The sequence below is a fragment of the Ciconia boyciana genome, chromosome 9, assembly GCF_034638445.1.
Source record: "Ciconia boyciana chromosome 9, ASM3463844v1, whole genome shotgun sequence".
NCBI classification, from domain to species: domain Eukaryota; kingdom Metazoa; phylum Chordata; class Aves; order Ciconiiformes; family Ciconiidae; genus Ciconia; species Ciconia boyciana.
Genome location: NC_132942.1, coordinates 19,182,654 through 19,205,483, shown reverse-complemented (window position 1 = coordinate 19,205,483; position 22,830 = coordinate 19,182,654). Strand labels below are relative to the sequence as shown.

The 22,830-nt window shown below is 39.5% G+C and overlaps 1 protein-coding gene across 6 annotated transcripts in view; it reads right to left on the bottom strand.

Annotated features, from left to right (window-relative positions):
• Positions 1 to 751: 751 nt before the first annotated feature.
• Positions 752 to 22,830, bottom strand: part of RANBP17 (RAN binding protein 17) — a 162,007-nt gene continuing 139,928 nt past the window's right edge. For all 6 annotated transcript variants that reach the window (XM_072873456.1, XM_072873453.1, XM_072873458.1 and 3 more), the window contains 3 exons: positions 8,568 to 8,666; positions 4,517 to 4,644; positions 752 to 1,481 (listed from right to left, as the gene is read on the bottom strand). In XM_072873456.1, coding sequence (XP_072729557.1) covers positions 1,385 to 1,481; positions 4,517 to 4,644; positions 8,568 to 8,666 — 324 coding nt within the window. In that variant the 3' untranslated portion in view covers positions 752 to 1,384. The remainder of the gene's footprint in view (positions 1,482 to 4,516; positions 4,645 to 8,567; positions 8,667 to 22,830) is intronic.

The following is a 22,830-nucleotide window of genomic DNA, read 5'->3' as shown; positions in this document are numbered from 1 at the left end:
AAAATGAATTCCTTTCAGATTTAGTTCCTGCAATTTAAAAATGTGCAGAAAAAGAGCAGTTGGAAAGAAAAGACTGGAAAAAAGCTGTAAGAAATACAGGTATGAACTTTTCCTCCCTGTTGGCCACAATTAAAAATTTCGATTCTTATCTAAACAGTGTTGAAATATTACTAAAGATGCAAACGTAAGTAAGCATGAAAAACACATGAAATCAATTATTTACATAAGAAAAAAAAAGAAACACCCAACCCAATTCAAACCCAATACCAATAGTTTGTAATTGCACATAATAGCTTTTCTACATTATAAACTAATTGGCTTATTGCTTAAATAGTTCTAATTTTTGTCAGATCTTGCTTCAATTAATTTGTGTATTTTCTCAGCCCACACAGTACCTCCTGCCCACCACAGAACGATATTAATTGTTCCCCACAAAACCAGAGTGGCAAGCGTGAGTGTGAGCTTTGGACTGGAGGAGGGATTTTGTTCTGGCACACACTGAACTCTACAATCTCTGAGAGGTGAAGACAAATCTGCTGAATTTGCTGTTTCAGATGCATGCGTTCATCTTCATTGCCATTTAAATATGGGCAGTAAGTCTCTGTAACTATCTGCTTTCTTTTTTGTAGTAGTGGATAGATTTTATTCTTTCTAAGCAGTGTTTTAACAATGTTATTTTATTCTGTGTTTTTTTCAATTTCCAAAGACCTGGAAAATATGTACTTATGAAATTAAAATGTCATCAGTACTTCATTAAGGCTCGCTCTGTCATCTCTTATTTTATTACGTGCAACATTCTCAATTTTCTTGCTATACTTAGAGCCTAAAACGTTAATTTTTAGTCTTCTACTTTGTTGTCCACATTTTCATCAACCGCCAGTGCTGAAAAGTAATATATAACATTTTGTAGAAAAATAACAATTTTATTATTTCAAAAAGATGTCATAAAAAAATTTGTACTGGCTTTCATCTCATTTTCAAACAAATATGACCTCAGAGTGAGCTTGCAGTTTTTCATTGATGAGATATTATTTACTGTTATGTGTAGAACTGAGAATCATTAACTAACTGATACAAGTTTAAAAGGAATGCATATTTATTTTGTTCTTTGGTTAAGTACTGTTTCTAAACAGTTTCATAAAGATAAAACAACAGGATAATAAATTTTGATAAGAAAAGCTGAAAACATTCTTCAAACTAAGGCTGATTTTCTATTGCTTTCACTATTATAAAACCTTGCATTTAGGCCAGAGATATAAAAAGGCAGAAGATATCTTAAAAAAATAGTTTTCACAAGGGTCAAAAAATCTATCTAACAATATAACAGGGTCATGAAACTTTCAGAGTTGGTTTGTTAGTCAGTGCTCTGTTTCTAAAGTCATTGTCAACTCATCATATCTAAATTGCTGGGATCCGAGGCCCCTTCGCTGCGCAGAGCTTCAGCCATGTCTCTTCGAAAGACTGACATATTCTGAGTGAACCTGGGGAAAAAGAGAACCCAGATGTTTGGTTAAAGGAGACCTGATACTGACAGAAGTATTTCAGGAATCGGTAAAAAGAATAACTATAATGTAAATTTTAAATCGAAAGAAAAACAGAGGAAAACTCACAAAATCACTAGGTGCCTTCAAAAACCAGTCCTATAAAATAACAATGAGCATGTAAACATGTATGGGCAGCATTATAAACTCAGCCTACCAACAGTGTGAAACATTTTAAAAGTCAGCTGGGAAATGAATGCAACAAGAAACCTTTCCATCTCATGTGACTCAGGACACATCCTTTCTCCCAAACCTCCAGCAAAGGGCTCTTTGGGACGTGTCCAGATGGTCATCAAGGCCAGGCTCTCTCAGACCTACCTTCCTCCCTCATGAGTGGTGTCAGAGTTCAACCTGTCTCTCAGTGAAACGCAGTACCATCACCCATCTGGCACAGAATGAATTCACAAAAATATTCCCCAACAGTTCTCTACTGGCAGGTGTAGGATGGGAAATCCGTCCAGTGTCATCACACCTGAGACTGAATGACAACTCTGACTCAGCTTGCATGATAGCCCAAATCTGATCTACTCTATTGGTCTATCCTCACCTGAAATGAAGAGTTTAATTGCCATTTATCACGTCATGTAGGTATTAAAAAATAAAACCAAACAACCAAAACCCCCACAAAAAATGATTTAAAACGTCAGAAACATATATTGCACCCTGCATTTAGGGTTTTTCAAATGTTCTTTTGTTTGTTGCCTCAATGCTCTTTGCTTTGATTGTGTCAGACTTTGCTGGCTCACTATAGCGAAGCTAATAAAGTTTCCCGAAGAACGGCTCCTTAGGGCTTCTTCCTGCAAAGGACTGGTGGACAGGTGCTTGCAAAACTGATGGGATCTCAGCAAAGGTCTCTTTGTAGGACCAGGGGTAATAATCCTTCCCAGCTGCCTCCACTGTACTGTGCTTTATGGGTATGTCTAGCAGCAGTGTGGTAAACTGGGGCTTGCTGTGTGTGGAAATACAGGATGCAATTACAAGTTCATTTTTTATTCTATTCATAATTTTTTACATTTGTGCTTATTTCCTTACTAATGGAAATTGATTTCTGCTCAATTTTAAACAATCACAGTTAAAAGAAGCCTCCTATTCCACAGGATAAATCTGAGAAAGATTACAAATCAAGACCTGAAAACAGAAAAGCCATCGTATTAACTCATGCTGCTTGTTGGGGAAGTGATGGCTTAAAAGTCTTCCCAAGTTAGACAGGCGGATGCTTCTGAGACAGACGAGCTGCTCGTTTGACCAAATTATCTCTATCCCCCTCACACCTGCACCTATCCCTCCCCACCTGCACTTCCACAAAAGCTCTCCGAGAGCTTCCGCACCACTGCCTATCTGAGAGTACTCCGCAGCGCTTCGAGATGAAAATCCCCTTTAAATCCACAGATATTTGAATCTAACACTTGCCAAATCTAATATTTGCTGGCAGCCCAAGTGATAGAAGCCTCTGTCCATGCCCTGAACAGGGAGAGCACAGACAGCAGAGCTGGATTCCCCATGCTGCCCAACTACCATGCCTCGCTGCCTGCCTGGAGGTGACAGGGGAGCCTGGCCTCCTGCCCATCCACCTTCCCCGAGCCTAGGCTAGTTCTCAGAATAAGGCAGCTCAGAGAAACTTCACATCAAAGTACGTTTTTCTCAGAAAACAATGTTATCTTAAGGACTTCTTGTCTTCAAGACATATAAACAGATAAGGAACTAAGAAACTGTCTAGTTATAAGAACAAGTTTTACTCTTTGTTTTCTTCTTTTTTTTTTTTTTAAATCCTGAAGGACTGTTGAGTCAAATGACTCCCCTTGGCATTTACAGCTCTAAGGTCAGACTATGTCCTACAGCCTGCCACGGCCAGCTCAGTTTTTCTTTGTTTTAACAGGCACTCTCCTCCTTCCTGGTGGCCCTCTGCCTTTTCCCCAGGTTTTCTGCTGATCCATAATACAAGTTACATAGGAAGTCTGTCTGATTTATTAGTGCCATGGATGTGATCTCTGTGCTTCTCTGGGTCTGCTTCCAAATTCCCCTGTCTCTGCCTATCATCCACAGTCAGGCCATAAGGAACTGACACCTTTAGTACCAGAACTTAATAGGAAAATGAAACAAAATTGTGGAGACCATAACTAATGCAAAACTATTTAAGAATTAAACACGTTCAACGTAATTTTCACACCAACAAACAGAGAAAAGTCAGAGAAATAAAATCACCAAATGGTTTTAGTCATCACTTCTTTCCAAGCCCCTTTCCATTTTGTTCCAAGCTTTCCAGGAAGTTCCACAGTCTGGACTTAGATTGTGTCTCTATACTTTCAAGGTTTGCTTTGGTTGAATAATGCACATGGAAGAGAAAATGCAGCTAGCGAGTAACAAAACATTAGTGTGAACATTAAATGCAGACAAACTCACAATTTCTTTCGTGAAAGCTTCTACTCTATTTTTCAAATGAGGGCCTTGGTTGGGTGAATTTGTGATTCATGTCAAAAAAAATAAAAATCCCTGCCTCATTCATCTACAATGTGTAAGTGGCCCCACTGGATCCCTTCTCATTCTGGCATTTCACAAGCAGTTGCTTAACCCCAGCACCACCAAGAAAATGCTCTGTCAGAGCAACAGCACCGCTGGTGGCTGAAGCAAGTGTTTTATCAGAGGGGTTTAAGGTTGGAAAAAGGAATCTCTGAGGCTCACCTGCTGAAATAAGGCAGTTTTTCCCAAGTGAAAAAGCAGCAGCGGTAGCCTGGAAAACCTTGACTTTGGGATTAAATTAGGGAATACATTTCTGACCAAGAAAATATGTAATTATCAAATGTTCAGGCTCTAACTGTTAAGTCTAGAGATGAATTCTTTGATGGGATATTATCTTCCTTTCAAAAGGAACTGCAGTTCAAGGCTACCTGGAATACTTCCTACGTTATATTTTTTTCCAGTTAAAAGTTTCCATTTGTCTTTCATTCTTTCAGCTTACTTATGTGTTATGAACTTACCTGTCTCTGTTCTTTACCAAAAGGTTTTGCTCGACTCCTTCCATAAGATTCCTGAAGCACTGGTCAAGGACTTCACGTTTGCTGTCAGGCTGGCTGGTTATCAAGGTTGCCCTTAGTTCACTGAAGTACTATGATAGCAAAGCAGAGAATATTAGAAATGAGATTTGGAAATTTAAACCCAGAGTTACTCATCTACATCTGGAGCACTCTTGAACAAGTGCTTCACATGTTGCCCTCTGAGAGAGGAGTTTGGCAAACAGCACGCAGAGGTCTATCTGAATCGGGTTTCAGATGCTGCCTTCCTGAAGTGCACCAGCTTCAGCCGTATATCATGACTGAAGTTTAGTGCTAACAGGTGACGTGCCACTTTCCCAGTGGATGTTGGCCACCTAACCAGTTCCAATACAGAAAGCCACCTAAGAGAGGTGGCAGAAACATCCTTGACTACTTTTCAAGTCTTTTCAGAATGGTGCAAATTTGTGCACTTTGCTGTGGGCTCTAATCACTTCAGTGCTGTGATGAGACAGACTCACCTTTGCTTCTTTAGAATCTAAGTAATCTATATGATTTTCTATATACTATTCCCATTATATTCTGGCAGATTTATAGACTAGTTTAAATAGAACTTTTTATCACCTTAGAAAAATCTAGGTTTAGTCTAGAAATACTGAATGGGAGGGGACCTCCAGTGTTATCCATTACCCTACTACTACAGCCAAGCAAGTCACATAATCCTGTTTAGTCTTTATTATATTGGCTGTGTCAGTCAAAGGCTTATGGCCTTGGGCATAAGCACATCCATGGTATAAGCACTGATACATACAATTATTCAGAGGAGAATGAACCATTCTGATGAAACTGTGCCCAAGTACCTGGCAGAGTTTCTAACCAGTCTGATATTGCAGTTAAGAATAATATTGCTGGTATTCCCCAAATTTCAGATGTATAATGAGAGAACTTGTTAAAGGTAGGATGAAAATCCATTTTTAGTACACAAAAGTTAGTAGACTTTTGAAGTTAATGTAACTTGTAGGGTGTCATACAGAGTGTCAGAAAGCACAGAAGTCTGTGATTTGTTTCCTAGATTTTTAAAAAACCTTTAACAGGTTTAAAGCTGTTTAAACCTTAAACAAATCTCTAATTAAACACACAACTTTTCAATCAAAACTACAGCTCTCCTGTACACATGAAAAAATACAGGATAACAAAAGAAAATGTAGTGAAACCATAGCACTCTAACACTAAGCCCTGACAACTCAACAGGATTATAGGAAGTGTTTGTTTTAATGTCCGCTTGGCAAATTACTTGCCCTCAATCCAGTTCCTCTCAAACCAGAAACATCCTGTATTATGCATCTTTGCTGACCACTGCAGCAGTACTGGAAGTGAAGGCAGCAGCTGATCAAATAGCTGGGTCCCAAACCACTTAGGAACTCAAAACTGAAAATCACCTGGGAGCTGGTGTGGAAGATGAAATTATCTGCCTGCAACAAACACACTCCCAGAAGCCCTGTCTCAAGGTGACAAATGCAGAGTTCAATGTAGAGGAGGCCACAACCCTGAGATCTTGTCCAGCGTCCAAAAGTTGTTTTTAGAATAAGAGGCATTCCAAGAACTTCTTCAGTCAACCCCATAACGGAAAGTATTAACAGCATCCTCAAATAACAGCAAGGAATAACATCTCTGCCTACCATTAATGAGTACAGCATCCCCCCTGAAGGTTCTCCCCTGGCATCACCGTTTCAACACTATGGAGCTGTTCTGAGCCCTGGGGTTTCCAGGGCTTCTTTGCAATAACATCACTTTCGCCTGTATGCTCGAATGCCTGTGTTCTTCGGCTGAAGGACAACAGCAAGGAGGAGACACTGTTGCTACATTATCAGGATACAGAGGGCTTTTTCTGCCAGCCGCTTGCCACTGGGATTTAAATTAAACTTGCCGCTGCACTTCAGTATGGGGACAGTGTCAGGAGTGACCTGCAACCATCCCATTTCATACTAAGCTGATGCTGTCTCAAAAGATTTAGCGTTGTTTTAGGGTGGACTCTGAGTACAATACCCATTTTGGCATAATTACCCCTATAGGTGTTATTTATACACCAATACAAATCCCAATTTTTCTGAATCCCCAGGTAAACCTGATGCCTTCCCTCTGAGATGAATTATGGGCAAAGATCTCCTTAAAACAAAAGAAGTGAACAAGCAGTAAAACATGGTAAATGTGTGCTTGCTATCTCAGGAACTGTAGAGACAGAGACCCTACCTGAAATAAAGGAACCCATTTCCCAATACATAAACCAGCAGTGCACTGAAATGAGCCAAGAAAAGATCACTTTTACAGCCATATATAAGTACATGTCCTACTTTTTTGGAACATGAAATAAATAACCTTGAGGCAAAAGGGGTAATACAAATATTGTAAATTCTATTTCCTGTTCTCCACCCTTCCAAAAGAAAAGTAAGGCTTGTTCATAAGTAAAGGTGCTTGTACATATCCATCTCTACTAAGCAAAACACATAATCATTAGAACTAGTCTAATTTCAGTAAAAAGAATATTCTGCCAGTCACAAATTTATTCCTTATGGTTTACAGCTCCATGGTTTTATGTTCAAGTGAAATATTTAATTTCTTCTTATACTGAAGCATCAAAACCACATAATTAATATGTAGTCAGGCTAATACTTAAACGCTATAAATCAGAAGCATTATATAAACAAAAGTGTCGTCCTGAACAAGATTGGGAATGCACAAAACTACTTATTTCCCACTTTTATAATGATGCAGTGACTCAGAGCAGATAGAAAATGATTAGTTTTCCTTCCAAAGTAGGAAATATTGCTTCCATCTGTAAAGTATAATATTGTGATGTCATAAAGTTTTCCTAAACACTGAATTTGCCCTTATTCCCTCTCAATCATTTTAAAAGAACTGCTCTCTCTTATAGAGCTTGGATTTAAATCACAATAACACACCAAGAAGATGAATGACAGTGCTATTGGATATGGCTAAAATTGGATCCTTCAGCACAGGTGAATGATGAGACAGCGCTTCTCTTCTTGATATATTTTCTTCTTCTATTAGTTTCCTTCCATAGCTGGGATTTCAGTTTGAATTTTAATGTATGCGGTTGCTGCTAATCTTAGTGTCTTATTTTTTTCCAGCACCCTCTTATTGTATAGACAATTCATTCTCCAAAGCAGTAATACACTGAGGCTTGTGACTGCCCAAGAGATAAAGCAATTCAGAATAAAGTTAGAGCTAGCTCTGAAGTATGGCAAATACAACAGGTCAATATTTTCAGAAACAATGCCTTGCCATACAAAAAATGCACACATTTAGATCACCTCACACTCATTTACTCAGATGGTTTCCATTTCAGACAATATTGTCTCTATTAAGTCACTAGGGAAACATGATGGGTATATCCAAATTCATAGTTTCAGATTTTATTGAAAGGGCAAATTGCAGAGTATTTCCTGGTTTACAGAATCTGCCACAGATGCACATAATCCAAATTGCAATCAATGCGAGTACTTAAGTGTAAGCGCTCAGATAATACCCCCCAAAGCTAGTTGTTCCTGTGAAACCTTTCAGAAAAAGAAATTGGTTAACTATTTTTCTAGGAAGCAATTTTTCTGATGTGATTTCCAGAGTGTTCTTGTTTCATATTTCTATCTAAAAGCCAGATGAGCTTGCATAACTTCTATTCCTGCTTAATTTTGGAAAAGCAAAGACACAGAATTTAATTTAAAAAGGTTAATTATATACTTGCATGATCTAAGGTGGGGTGTAAAAGTTGGGGTAAAGGTTTGAGAGGACTTTTCATCACAATGAAGCCACTCAGCCTCTGTGAACTAATCTGTAAAATACCTAAACAGTGCATGCGCTGAACTCTACTCTCCACTCCTAATGTGAGCATAATGGAGCAAGGTCCCAAGGAAAGAGATGGGGGATTTGAAGGGCAACAGGCAGCTTTGTTCTATGTGAAATAATTATTTCAACTATTTGGGCATGTGAAGAGTGACACTGGTAGAATTTCTTAAATACTCACTTTCTCATTGAGAAGTATAAGTCCAAGCAGTGGTCTTGACACAGACCATTGGTTTCTGCAGTCTTCAAAAATGATGGTGTTCATTAGGATTGACATCATCTGAAAGAAAATTCACACAGTTTACATGAAAATGGACACTGTTGTTATACTGTGGGATGAGAAGGAAAAAATTAATGAAACCTTTACTAACGACGCCGAAATCACTGAGATTTCATATATGAGCATGGTATTACTAAAGTCATTCTTCCAAAGAAATATTTCCATAACCAAAACTACCAGGTGAAGAAAATTAAAGAAAACAAATGTCAAAGCTCGGCTCTAAAGAAAAAGTTGAAGTTAAAACAAATATGAATTGAGATTTAGAGCTGTGTTAATTTAAGGTACAGGCTTTGACTTTATTATAGGGATTTGCCCCGTTGCCGCACTACTTTTAGGAGAGCGATACATGTGCAACCACTAATCTATATTAGTTTCAGATTAGTCCCTAGCAGCTCTTCAAGGTTCTGGTTTTTTCACATCCACCCTTCTTTGTGCATGACACTGCAAGGCATTTGAAGGGAGAACTCCCTATTTCGATGAAGGCAATCCTGATTACAGCAAGAAGTCTATAAATCTATACGATTTCCATCACAGTTACAAATCCAGCCTCTGATTTTAGACATTTTACTTTACTTCTGTGACTTACTTTACAGAGCTCTACAGTAGGGATAAAGCCACTTCATCAACTTTATAAAGCACTGAGATCTATCAAGTCATACAATTAAGTTCTACTGGCACCCAAAGTGAAGGTACATAATTCACTTTGCTCATTGGCTGGCATGTAACCAGAGCCTTCAGCTGATGCCACATGGAGTATTCTCCCTCTGAGGACTCTTCTGGTCTTGCTGTGCTTCTATACCTCTGGTGTGTGTAGATAGGAAGGGCAGGACTTATTTTGGGAATGGCACAACTTTCGTAAAAAGAAATTATAAAACAACTATAGAATCCATTTAAAGATAAAATGCTCTAAGATATCTTTGAGATACGTTAGTCCAAAATGCCAAAGGCCACAACATATATGAACCTAAAAACATTACTCAGAGATTAAACAGAGTGAAAATTTGTAAAATGTCACCAGTAAATAGTTTGACTCACATTTATAAAATATCTACACCCTAAAACCAAACGTAGAGGAAGTAGAAAATCATTAAATCCCTTCTTCTAGGCCAATGAGTAGCTATAAGCAGAGTCTCCAGAGAGCTGCCACACTGCAAACTAGCCTGTAATAACTGACCAAGGCGAAGTCAAACAGCATGTTTCACTAAATGAAAAAGATGAATCCTAGCACTACAAATCACCTGGAACAGTGATATCCACAAATTATTTGAGCTTTCAAGTTAGGAACATATGGTCTGGCGTGGGAAAGGCCAATTCTTCACCTGACTTCCCAGTTTATATATCAGGCAAACTGTTTTTCACTACTCATAGTACAAAACCAGTTCTATACTGCTTTGGAACTAATACAAACAATTCAAAACCTCTGCACTGGCACTAATAGGGGCTTGTATTCCAAATACGAACAAAAATGACAACGTCTTATAATTAATTCATTGCCAGGTTTTCATCTCTGTAGCTTGCAACAAAGCCAGGTCTTAGGACAGAAGCATTTTTTTAAGTAATTGAACAAACTCACTCGAGCTGTGATTTAGAGCACCACGACTGACACACCCATATTTCTTAGAAAAAAATGTGATGCATGTAGAAAGACTTTTGATGTGACGCTTAATCTAAAGGGGGCATGCTCAGCCACAAGTTCACAACTGACCCAGAGGGAAAGTGCCACCTCTTCAAACTCCAGCTTTATCAAACATCTCACAAGGATGTCTTTAAGGTCTCTAGCCCAGAATTGCTACTAAATTGCAAATGAACTGCTAAGCAAATATTCTAGGAAAGTTTTTGGCCTAAATACGGAGGAAGACCAAAATGTCCAAAATTCACCTGGGAAACACTTATTTAGTACTGAAATAAGCAAGGAATATGATGAATGTTACAAATCATAAAAACAAAGCCAATATAAGCAATCTATATAGCAGTAACTATTAATTCTGTGTTTTGATATTGGCCAACCAGGACAGGAAACAGCAAAAGCCTCCCTCCCACTTCCAAGCTTTTCCTCTGACAAGATCCTACTGTCAAACATTTTTAATTCCACTTCTGACTCTAAGGATTAATGGAAGAGAACCTTTTTAGAAATCATTAGGTGCGTGGGGAACAACACTGCATTCAAGAGTTAGCTAGGTTTCATATCTGGACATGTGTACATCCGTTTTCTTCATGGATCAACCCATTCCTTTCAATTAAACTAGACAGTTACAACACCACCAAGTGCTAATGCTTTCACACAAAGTTGCCCCTGTTTAATGGAACTACTGGGACTACTGGTACCACTGCACTAATATGAACAAGGTTGTAACATCTGCCCGTGAGCTCTCCAGAACAGTGATTAATGACTCTCATGAAGTTATGTAAGTTTATTACTTGCAGAGGTGGACAATTTGGAATCCTATCGTGTTGTCTTTGCAGATGTCTTAGACATCCCACTTCTTGCAAAGATTAAAAAAAAAGATGATCAAGGTGTACGGCTTGGCATTAAGAGTTGCATGCATGAAGTTGGGGCAAACCTATCATATCAAGACCTCTGTCGGAGGTTGTCAGGACTGCATTATGGCACAGGCAGAAGTCAATCAGCAATTACTGAGCCTAATTCCACCAAGATGAAGGGCACCAAAATCCGTAACAGCCTTAAACTTCCTTTTTCCGTTTTCCATGTTTCTCTCTCACAACTATTGCTCCTTTGTTTTACTTCGTAGCTTTGGTTTCCTGTGCTACTTCTGCATGAGCCTACAGCAAGCTGTTTGCATTCCAGATCCTTCTTTGTTTTATAGTGCTGCTGACACACTCCAAGAGAGATTGCACCCGCAAACAAGCGCTAGGAGACCACCCCTGCTGGAAAGAGCTTCTGTCTAAGGGAGGCAGCCTGCACAGATTCATCTGCAAGGCAATAGAGCTCGTCTAGACAAGCCTCACTTTATAATGAAGCTTTGCCTCAGAAAACAGCACATTTACTGTGAGCAAACTCACATTTACATAAACAGGCTTTAACTCTTTCTTGGGCAGAGGTAGCAGGCTTTCATTTAATTTCACTAATTCTCCCTCTCCCACCTCTCCATTATTTTCACATCATATAGAACAGCTTCTTCCTACATTGACAAGTGACATCCTCACCTGCCTCCTTCAGACCTCATGGTATCAGTGATTTGACTCCGTTGTAGCCAGGAGAAACAGGCCGACCCATGCAAGAAAGAATTTCTAGGTACTTGACACACAGCTCCATATATATGCCCATTTTTGTTGCTCCCCTGAGTTGTTCAGGTCACAAAGGAACTGAAACTCTTTAAGCTTCTGAAGGAGACTCTGAAATAATGTGCCGCCTTCTTCATATTTCATTTGCTGACACACATTTACATACATTTGTATTTATGATGGCAGCATGTACAGAAATGATAACCTCAATTTTCTTCAGATGAGATCTTGACCAATAACATCTACAAAAGAGGAGATGAATGCAGTTACCTGGCCAGCACCACTGCCCCAGAGCGACCCTGGTTGCTCCCAGGCCATCAGCTGAACCCAGGTACATGAGCAAGCATTCAGCAACCAACAGCAGCAGCACTGTCTGCATTTTTATTTCACTTCTTTTGAGAACTGCAGAGCATTTCCCAGATGTTAGTTAGCTTCAAAGTGTGCCACTGAGATACATCAGCATTACCATCACATTTTACAGAGGGGCGGATTGAGGAACAAAGTCTGTATGCAAAGCCTCAGTGATACAGACTGAGCCTGGGGCACCCCCTCAACTTCCTCAGCTCCTTCCAGCCATCACCAAATCTTGGTCATGCCGTCGCTAGAGACCTGCAGTCCCTCTTACCGGGCAGCAGCAGAAGCTGGTGTGGTTCAGGTGGACTTGCATATATTTAGCGTGCAGGTGTCAGAGGGAAACCCATGCCACGGTACACTCTCCTTGCTCTACCTTTGCCAAAAGTGTCATCAATCCAATTGGAGATCACAAAGCAACTCAATGGCAAAACAAAGCACAGAAGCAGAACTGATCAAACATATGGATTTTTTGTTTTCTAGGTGGAAAATACCCTATTGGTAGAAACTGAAACATTTTGTTTCAGGAAAATGACTTCTCAAATCCTGCCACAGACCCACTGCAGCGCAGCAGCACTCCAGCAGCCGGGGCAGCTGCCTGAGGCATGGGGCAGACTCAAGTCCTCACACTGACTCAGGCAGAAAAAAAGGTCTCAAGGTGGGGAAAGAGACATTGAAAAGGAAGGGGGTGGGGGAGCAGATAATCTATTTTCTACTTAGTTCAAAACAGCAGCCTTGCCTCTGTTCTCTTATCTTAAACGTAGGACATCACTTTATCTGATTCAATAATGTTTCTCCTGACACATTTGTTCTTTACAAAAGGAACTATTGACAGAACAGACAAGAATAAAGAACTGTTCTTCCAATAAATTAATTCTTCAGAGCCTCTTTCTTTCTTGGGTGGAGGAGGAAAATGTTGGTCAAGATAACCCTCATTATGAAAACTTTTTCTAAAGGAAGCTGGAAAAGAAGCTGCTTTTCCATTAAAAAGACTTTTTTTGCTGCTCCATGTTATCCATAGAGAGCACTTGCATCATTGCAGGTCCCGTAACTCATTTCTCTCTCCCATATGTTGGGATGAATACTTTATTTTGCTGCAACTAATCACATTCTAACATAAAGAACATTACGTTAACAGCAGAGACAGCAGTATGTATTCCTTTACAAAAGATTTAGAATGGTCTAAGAACATATACTGCTTTTAACCAAACACTTGGCTGGTCAGAACACTCATTTTTTCCATTCAGATCTGAAAAAGATTCAAATTTTCATTGTTTAGCACATGAAACTTGGTAGGTTTCTATAGCTCTAGCTTCAGACAGTCCGCTCTTAATTTAGGAGCAGTGATTACTAATTTAAATGTCCTTTGGACTTCTCAGTTCTTTCATCATCAATTCTTCCTATATCAATAAATGGATCATCATTTACTAATAATATTAGGAAGATTTAAATGCTCCACGATTATTAAATACCTTAAATTTTAATCTGTTGTTTTAAAATATTAATTTTACTAGAAAGCCTAACTTTCAGATTGATATTTTCCATGTTCAAAGCTAAAATTTCCAGATGAAATAAGAAAACTAAAGCCTTTATCTATTATGAAAGTAAGAACCAGCCAATTATTTCTGAACTAAAAAAAATATTTAACTGCCAGAAACAGCAAATCAGTTGAGATTTGCAATATATAAGAGTTTAAGAATCATGCGTCTTGTCCCCCTGCATTATGAAATTACATTAGACCAACAAAGAGCTTTAAACAAGTTGTTCTGGAGCAGCAGAAGCACGAAGGCTGCTGCTGCGGCTGACGTGGGCAGCCTCGACCTCTAGCACCAAATAATGGGCCGAGTTACATTACAGCAGCTTTCCTTCTGGACACCCTCTCAACCCTCTCCCGTCCTGTTGCTAATTTTCATTGCATGCATAGGAAGAGGGGAGGATGGTGGGAGGGAGAAAAGAGGGCATCAGACAGGAAACAGAGGTAGTCCATGAAACTGGGCTAATGTAACCACAGAGCTCTTTTCAATAGCCTTTCTGCTCTGAGCCTTCTAAGCTACCTTCAGACCAAGCCATTCTTTCAGCCTATATAGGCTAGATTCCTCCAGATTTCTGTTCACAGAATATAGCATTTCACCCTATTTATACGTACTTCCAATATGTACATGTAAATAAACATTAACAGCTAAAATTTTATGATTCAACAGCTGAAGCTTAAAGAAGCTGCAGGAGTTATCAAGACTTAATAAAACTGTGAGGGACCTAATCTTGTATGTCAATTTGGAATGGTTCAATTGTGTCTGGCCTTTTTGTTTCCTTTTATGAAAAAATTAGGGTATAAATGGCTGAAAAAAACCCAACCCTGATGTCAGGACAAGGCACCTGGGTGACACACTGCATACCATGAACTTGTATATGCCTGCAGCTGATGGACTGAAATATGATTTATGTGTATCTTTCACAGGATATTCCTATCAGCTATATGTTATGTCCTGCTGGGACTCTTTTCTCCCAATGTTCAAAAGGGATGGAAAAGGGTGGCTATAGATTTGAAAAAGGAACAGTTACAGAGAGTGTGGAGCTTGGCATTTTCCTGGATATGTCTTCACAACTGGCCAAAGGGCTGAGTATGGGAGATTCACCTGAAGTAGGTCCAAATCATGAGCCAGCAGAAATAATAATAAAATAAGTTAGTGCTAACTTATGTCAAACCTGACTTTTGTATCTGAAAGAGAAACATGAGCACACACTCAAAAGGATACATTTAGGATGACAGCTTAATGCTAATGACAAGCACCTGCAACGTGCCCATTAGATTTACTACACCAGATCCACTGCAGTTTTCTATTTTTTCACAGTTAAAATAAACTGTCGTCTGTTAATAGCACAATAACATAGACCAGTAGTGCAAAGTGGACTTTTCAAAGTTCTACTTCGAAGTAAGGTTTACTTTCATCATTTCCTACCTTTAGCCAGTAGTGAACTGCCTTTCAAGCTGTCGACAGGATCACAAAGCAGATGTTGACGCTACGCTAGGGAGTAACGACAACAGAGCTGGAACACAGGCAGCAGCTACACCCTGCACATGAGCTGTTCACAGCGAAAGATTTTGCCCTACACTAGTATGTTTTCCATCAGTAATTTTAGTATCTTCCCTCTAATTTGAGGGCATATTCTAACATGACAGAACATGTTCTTTTCAAATTACAGTTGCATCTGAATTTTTTATGCGAAGGACTATGATTGTCCAGTCTTGCCTATCAGAACCGGGTCCATCTGTCCTAGGGAGACCGTGCTCCTGGGTGAGCTGGCATCCATCAGGGATGGAGAAGAAATGCCAGCTCGTTGCTATAGACTCACCTATAGTAAAGCAGTAAGTCTCATGGGATGGAGCAGTTTTGCCTGGTCTAAGGGATTAAACTAATCTACATTAAATACTGGAAGCAGAACAGTTAACTGCAGCAACACTGAAGATGCCTGATGAATGAAATACCTCCTCTTTCTGCAGGGAGGAGGGGATACGTTTCATTAATTATTACCTTCCAGGGTGTGCTGACTTGCTTCTGCCTGTGCTGAATTTCATGTAAACCCTCTGTTGAATGTCACATACTCATATGCTGCCTGAAGTGCTAGATTTTGTATTTGGATATCTGGTGTAGCTGACAGATGTTTACAAACTCGTGTATCTGCGCAGCTTCTTTTTGCCTATCCATCTGTGCTCCTGATAGCAAATTATTCTACCTCGGGCTGGAATAATTTAAGATTGTGACATCAACCCTTCATCTGCATTTTGTAGCTGGTAGCATTCAGAGATTTTAAGTTACAGATACTAGAGTATAATTTTAAATCAACCTAAGCTGTTTATTTAAGGTTCATCCGTTTCTAAACAAGGGGCCATGACTATACAGCGTTACAGCTGTTTTTAAAGATGACAGAACTGTGATTAATCAGGACTTTTGTAATGCAGAACTTGTCATAATTTGTAACACAAACTTCAGGTTGCTTTGGTGTAGGAGAAGGCTGAGCTCTTTAAAAACCTTATAAAAAATTAATACACGCTCCCCTCTGCTTTTAGCAGTACGTAAAGAGGCAGCTAGGTTTCAGGTCTTTGTAAACCCAGTTAGTCTCATCTCAGAAGAAGATCCTTAAGCATTTTTTCCAGTCCGCATGGTGAGAGCCTCTCCCTTTCTTGCACAGCCAGCACTCTTAGATAAGAGGTAACACAGGATGAAGTCAGTGTCTACTACCAGCATCTCTGACCAAATTACTTGTTACAGATTAAATAATCATCTTGGGAGGAAAGAACAGCAGTTTCACCTACACCAAGGCCTTCCAGCAAGTGTATCTTCAGGAAGGTAAACAGTCCTATGTCTAGATCTTTCAGTCTTCTCCTTAACTGACACTACGACTTACAGTGTGCATCATCTTTAAATTCCTCAAATGTGAACCATCACTCTTCTCATCTCCAGCTCCTGAGAAATTCACCGGTGCCTTCCCTTGCATCAAGTGCTGGGAGTTGATGCACAAAAGCAGCTGGGGATTTTCAATGCTGCACCAGAATTTCAGCATAGGAATTGGGATCTTTACCTGCTGGATCATTAGTTTTCTGAAATCTCTATTACAGGAAGGCCTTCCAAAATGCCAGTCACGTGGGGAGGGAAGACAAGGTCAGAAAATGCTATTACTAGAAAAATAAAATCATGTAGTCTAGAACCAATTTGAGACTAATCTCAAACTTAATCTACAGAAGTGTTCCAGAAATGTAAAAAGCTGCACATGGAGGGAAAGGCTGAGCATGAGATCAGCTCTAAATCTTTTGTCCAAGGAACTTCAAGGTATCTCAAACTCAGTGCGCGTTTATCCCTGAATCTGAACTAGAATCATCCCGACACTGAGTGGAAGTGTGCTCAGTGCAATCCTCAGGGACACAAACCCCACACGCCAAAGAGCAAGCCCTTAAGCTGGGCTCAAGCTTGCACTCACCTGCAAGTCCAGTCCAGCCTGGTATCTATCACGTAATCCACCTGGCCTTGCAGCAACACTAAGAGATTTGTAGATCTCTTTCACAAGAGCCCTGATGTTACTTGCCACAAGGCAGCTGGGATTTGCAGGCAGCTTGAGCGTAGGCTCAAACCATGTGGATGTCTGCCAGCAGCAGACCCAGAGGCATCCCCCACACAGCAACAGTAACCAGTAGTACAGAGAAAATTAGAACCAGGGTAATTATTTTACCCATATTTACCTTAGTTTAGCACTGATGTGGAAATAATCAGCAGGGACAGAGAGGCAGGCTGGGCTTTTAAGCCACACCTTGAAGGAAATCAGAGTGTAAGAAACCCAGAAGCTTGGCTCTAACCACTATTCAAGGATCATCCATAAAGCGAAGTGAACCTCTGCTCTACTAGAGCAGAGCAGCGTACGAGCATAGACCTTAAAAAAAGACTAATCCAAGTATTAATTATCAATTGCCTAACAGATTTCAAACCTCTTCTGTTTTCAAACTGTTCATAAAATGATTCTAATTTCTTCTGTAGAACAATTAGAAGTATTTTTGCTATCTTGATGAACTGAACTGTAACCAAAGCTATTGCAAATAAACATAAAAGACAGATGATAAAGATGGTAATAAGCATATTGCTACTGTGTCCTGAATAGTCACCAACACTTCTTAGTGAGTATCATCTTTCACAACAACAACAAAGGATAAGAGCACAAGGCTATTTCATGCAGTCATCAAAACAAAATGCACTGAATATTATATTTCATACTAAATACATTACCCTGGCAGTTTGACACTCAACATTTCAATAGATATTGCGTCTCTCTAACATTCCGCCTGAATTTCTGCAGATGGACTTTTAAGTATCAATGGAAGATTACTTTACTTGTCACGCTAAAAAGATTTTAAAGAATGGTTGCACACACTTCATTTTTAATTTTTTTTACTTCTTTTTTTTTTAAAGGGAAACGAATCATGAATTCAGAAACACAGTTATACTGACAGGCCAAATCCCATCTTGTGTAGTAGTCCTCTGTGTGTAGTGCTCTTTCAATAGCTAAACTGTCTTGTCTCTGATGTGCCCAGCAAAGCATTGCGAGGATTTGCTGAAGTTAAACTACGCTAACCTAAACTATGCTAAGCTAAGCTGACATAAACTAACAGTTTTCCCACATCTCATCAATCTGTTATGATATTGTGATTTTTTAAAAACCTATTTTATTTTATTTTATTTTTAAACTGTGCAGGTTCCTGGAGACATGTAAATACACAAGAACCTCAATTTTCAGTAAAAAAACCCCAACAAGTAAACACCAGGGAAAAAACCCCAAATAATTAAGTTTCTGGATCTCATGATTTCAGAAGACACCCTGAGCACACAAATATATCTCAGGATCACAAACAAACAAAAACAACAGCAATTTATTAGCCTGGGAAAAACGTGGATTTTGAGGTTCAATTCCAGAGTCCTGAAAATCAGAAATCTGCCAAGGTTAAGTGGTACATGTATTTAATGTATGCCAGTCATGAGAAAGTTCTCGGCAACGAAACAGCCCTTGTCACCTGATGCATACCTTTCCATTTGCTCAAAATGAACACTGACTAGGTCAGAATGCTGAAGCAATTGCCTCATCAAGCACTGGATCTCCGCACAAGCATCATCTCAGCCGCTATAAGCTTTGACGGGCCACCGCTATCATATCCAACAGCAATTAAGCATCCTTGTAAGCCACTGCTATTTTAGAATTTTAAATTTGATTTTTTTTTTAAATGGGGGAAGGGGAGGGTGTTTGTTCACTGAGAGCGAGTTTCATTACTCACATGGCAAATCTGCCAGTAGCAGATCATGGAATGGATTGTTACCTTTCCCTATCCATTTTGTAAAGATATTGCTTTCTTTCCAGACTGCAAGCATCACTTCTAACTGGATTTTGAATTATAATGTGAACTTTACAAAATTATTGGTGCTATTCATATCGCTAGTTAGATTCTACGGAATGGCAATATTTTTTGCCCTTCCCCAAACCAGCACCTCTTAGTGTTTTATATAAAACAACCACGGCCAGCAGAAATCGAACATTTCCAAGTAATGTAAAGTATTACATTGCACTGAGTAAACAAGGAATAAAACATTTTTATACTTCTCCTTAAACTTATTTGCTTTTTGAAAATATTTATGCAGCATAGAAGACACGAGGTTATTGAGAAATACAGCCAGTTCCTCTTCTTTAATTGAAACATTTATGCTTTTTGTTCTGCTAGGAAAAAGCAATGAACAGTAATAATGCAAGATAAATATACAAGAAACTTATAGATATGATTGTAAAACAACATCATCCTAATGTTTTCATTTAATTACCCTGAAATGTATTCTATTTAATATTCATTACTCAGAAGCCAATTTAAAAGAGAAAGAGGTGAAGGGACTTATTCAGAAAGACGGACTGTCATTCACTGCAATAGTTATCTAATATACAGAAGTTAATAAAGCAGATTAATCTACAAGTCCCTTTAAGCCATCACTGAGTTTAGAACAACTGCCTCTTTGACCTCTAACCCTCCCGCTGTGCACCAGTAGCAGGTGCCAGCTGCACTAAAATTATGGCTGACGCGTTTTAAGGCAAAGTCTTTTCTTACTTTGCTTCTGACCAGCAGCTGACCCTGTAGGAACGATTGTTTCATGTGCTGGCCTAAAGGCTACATAAACCAGTAACTGATAAACAAAAGCATACATACACCAGCTGCCTAGCCCGAGGGTGCACATCCAACACTGACACCTCTAGCGGTTTGTGCTGCAAGCCGAATCGCCGCTTTTTGTTTCCATATATGAATTCTGTACAATACTTGTTACTTTGCGGAACTAAACTTCTCTCCATCCCCAAAACTGTTCGTGTAAACTACAGCACAGCTTGGATGATTAAGAGGAGATTCCCAATTTGATTTAGCACCATTATTAAGAGTGTGAAATCTTCAGATACATCACTAATGATGATGTATTTTAACATTAAAAGTCTTAAAATTAAATTACTCAATTCACATGACAACGAATCACAACAAGGCTTTAAACAAAGCGGAATTAGAGAAGACACTAAGCTCATTAATATTTTTTGATTTCTTAATTGACAGCACTTGTGTAGCGATAGCTATACGTTTAGCAATATACTTGAGACTGAGGCTACTGCTGCCTTTATACATGTGCAGTAAGAAGGACATATAAAAGAGAAGTGACCATATTTTTCATTAAGATAAGATGGTTTTGACATAGTTACTTTGCTGATACAAATTACACAACCACAAAAACAATCAGAGTAATGATTAAATGCAGTTATGTACAAGGGAGACTACTAGTGCAAATGTTAACATATTTAAATGGGTTTCCTTCATTAAAAAAATTATATATGATATTAAACCATCAATCAAATCGAAACACTAGAGTCTAAACGTATTGTCACTGGTTAAAATAAATGACTTTGAGACTGAATTTTGGCTCACTCAATATGGTGCCTTTTCTGTTGCTTAGCCACCCAAGTCTCTGCTGGCTTGGGCTACAGCTGGTATCTCTCCATCCCTTTCAATTAATAAAGAAAGTTATGATAGTATTGGATAACATTTTTAAATTGTGCTAAGAGGCTGAAAACAGATGTCCCAATGAAAATCCCTCTCACTGCTGTATCAAATCTTTCAAGGCTCAAGCCGGAAAAAGCTGAGCCCTCTGGTCCTGATTCAGCTGAGCCTTTGAACACATTTAATTTTAAGCATAGAAACAATAACACCTGTGGGTTTGATCTGCTCTTAAAATTAAGCATATGCTCACATATGTGGCTCAAGACACTCAGGTACTCAACATCTTGCACAACTGATCTCTGTCAGTACAATTCAGATTTCTTTTTGTGATGTGCTTATATGCAACTGCTTCTGCACAGGCCATGAAGCACGCATTATAAACACACCTCCTCTTCATGTTTTTATTTCAATTACTGTGCATAACGCCACACTAGCTGTACATGGCACTGAGGTCTATCTGAAAAACAAAACCATCACTGGTTTTACTACATAAAAGGGAAAAAAGGAAAGTAGCAATTAATAATATGTTTTTATTTTAGTAATGCCACTTGATTTTTCATTGCAACTGGCATCTTTACTTTCTGTTTTACATTTGCTACGCAGTGCTGCTGTGCTGTTTCATTCAGTGCACCTTCATCACTTGGTGAAGCTCTAAGTCACAAGTGCTCAGCTCCAATGAGCAGCCTGGTGAGGTTTTACCTATCAACATGAAGCCACACATCCTCCTATTACCGCAGTACTGCCCACCCCATCCTTGCTCCCTTTTTCAGCACTCCCACACTCACCATTACCCATGCCCTCAAAGTTCATTGTTCACCCACATACTTTCCCATCCACCTGCTGCAATGCTCCGTTCCTATTCCTAGAGATCCCTCTCCAGCCCACGTACTCCACCACATTCCCCTATGGCAATAAATGCCAGCTCTTCCCACATCCCTGCCGATTTTCCCCTACTGCAGCACTCACCACCCGCTGCTCCCAGAAATGCTGAACCCTCAGAAGGGCTCAGCGCAGGCACAGCCTCATTCTACGGCCACCCTAAAACAACTGTTCACCAGAACTGTCCCCTGCTGTGGGCCCACCTGGGCTGAGAAGCGGAGTGTACCTGCCAGCAGCCAGCTGGCCCGACCACCGTCCAGGAGGCATGTGCCTTCTGGTTCCCAGCTGGCCGTGCCGCAGAGGCATGCAGTGCTGCTCCACCTCTGGACAGGCCAAACAGCACTCGCTGCCGCTCCTACACCAGCAAGACGAAGATTGCTTTGGCTGCACACTGTGTCTTGACACAGGCACTGTGCAGATCTAATCCAAACATTGGTACAACATTCAAACTTACCAAAACCCCCTCCTTATTCTTACCCGCATGATCCTCCTGAAAACGATGCACAGAATGTAATCACCATGCAATACCCTCCCTCATTCGTTACTCCTACGCCTAATGCACCTCTCCAAGAAAGGCCAGGAAAGGAAGTGAACAGTGCAATGTTACTGAAATCCTGTTTCTATTCAACCAACTAACTCTTCCACATCCAGCACAGAATTATTTCAATGATGACTACACAAACAAAGTTCTTCAGCTATCGTGCACAGCTCTTAGGAACATTTTTCAGAACTATGAGTGAAAGATGCTACAAAACTGATTGATCTTTGGAAAGAACTAACATGAATAGTGCTTTACTATAGCAAAATTGAACTAAGAGCCTAATGTATACAATTCAGCAAGATAAGCATTAACAGAATATAAAGGTAGCATCTTAGAACAAAAAATTACACTTTCATTTATAAAGTGGAACAAACACTGGCTTCCCCTGACAAGCCGGGAATAACAGCATAGAAAAGTAGCAGCCTTTTAAAATTATCTATTAAAGTGCTTATAACACAACATAATGTAACAGCAATAGTTGAATGTAATAAACTTAATACCGTTTCCTATCCATATATCTCAAATTACTTTACACACGTTAATTCAGTTTAGTTGTAAGACACCATCATGAAGCAGTTGTTTCCAGATTAAGC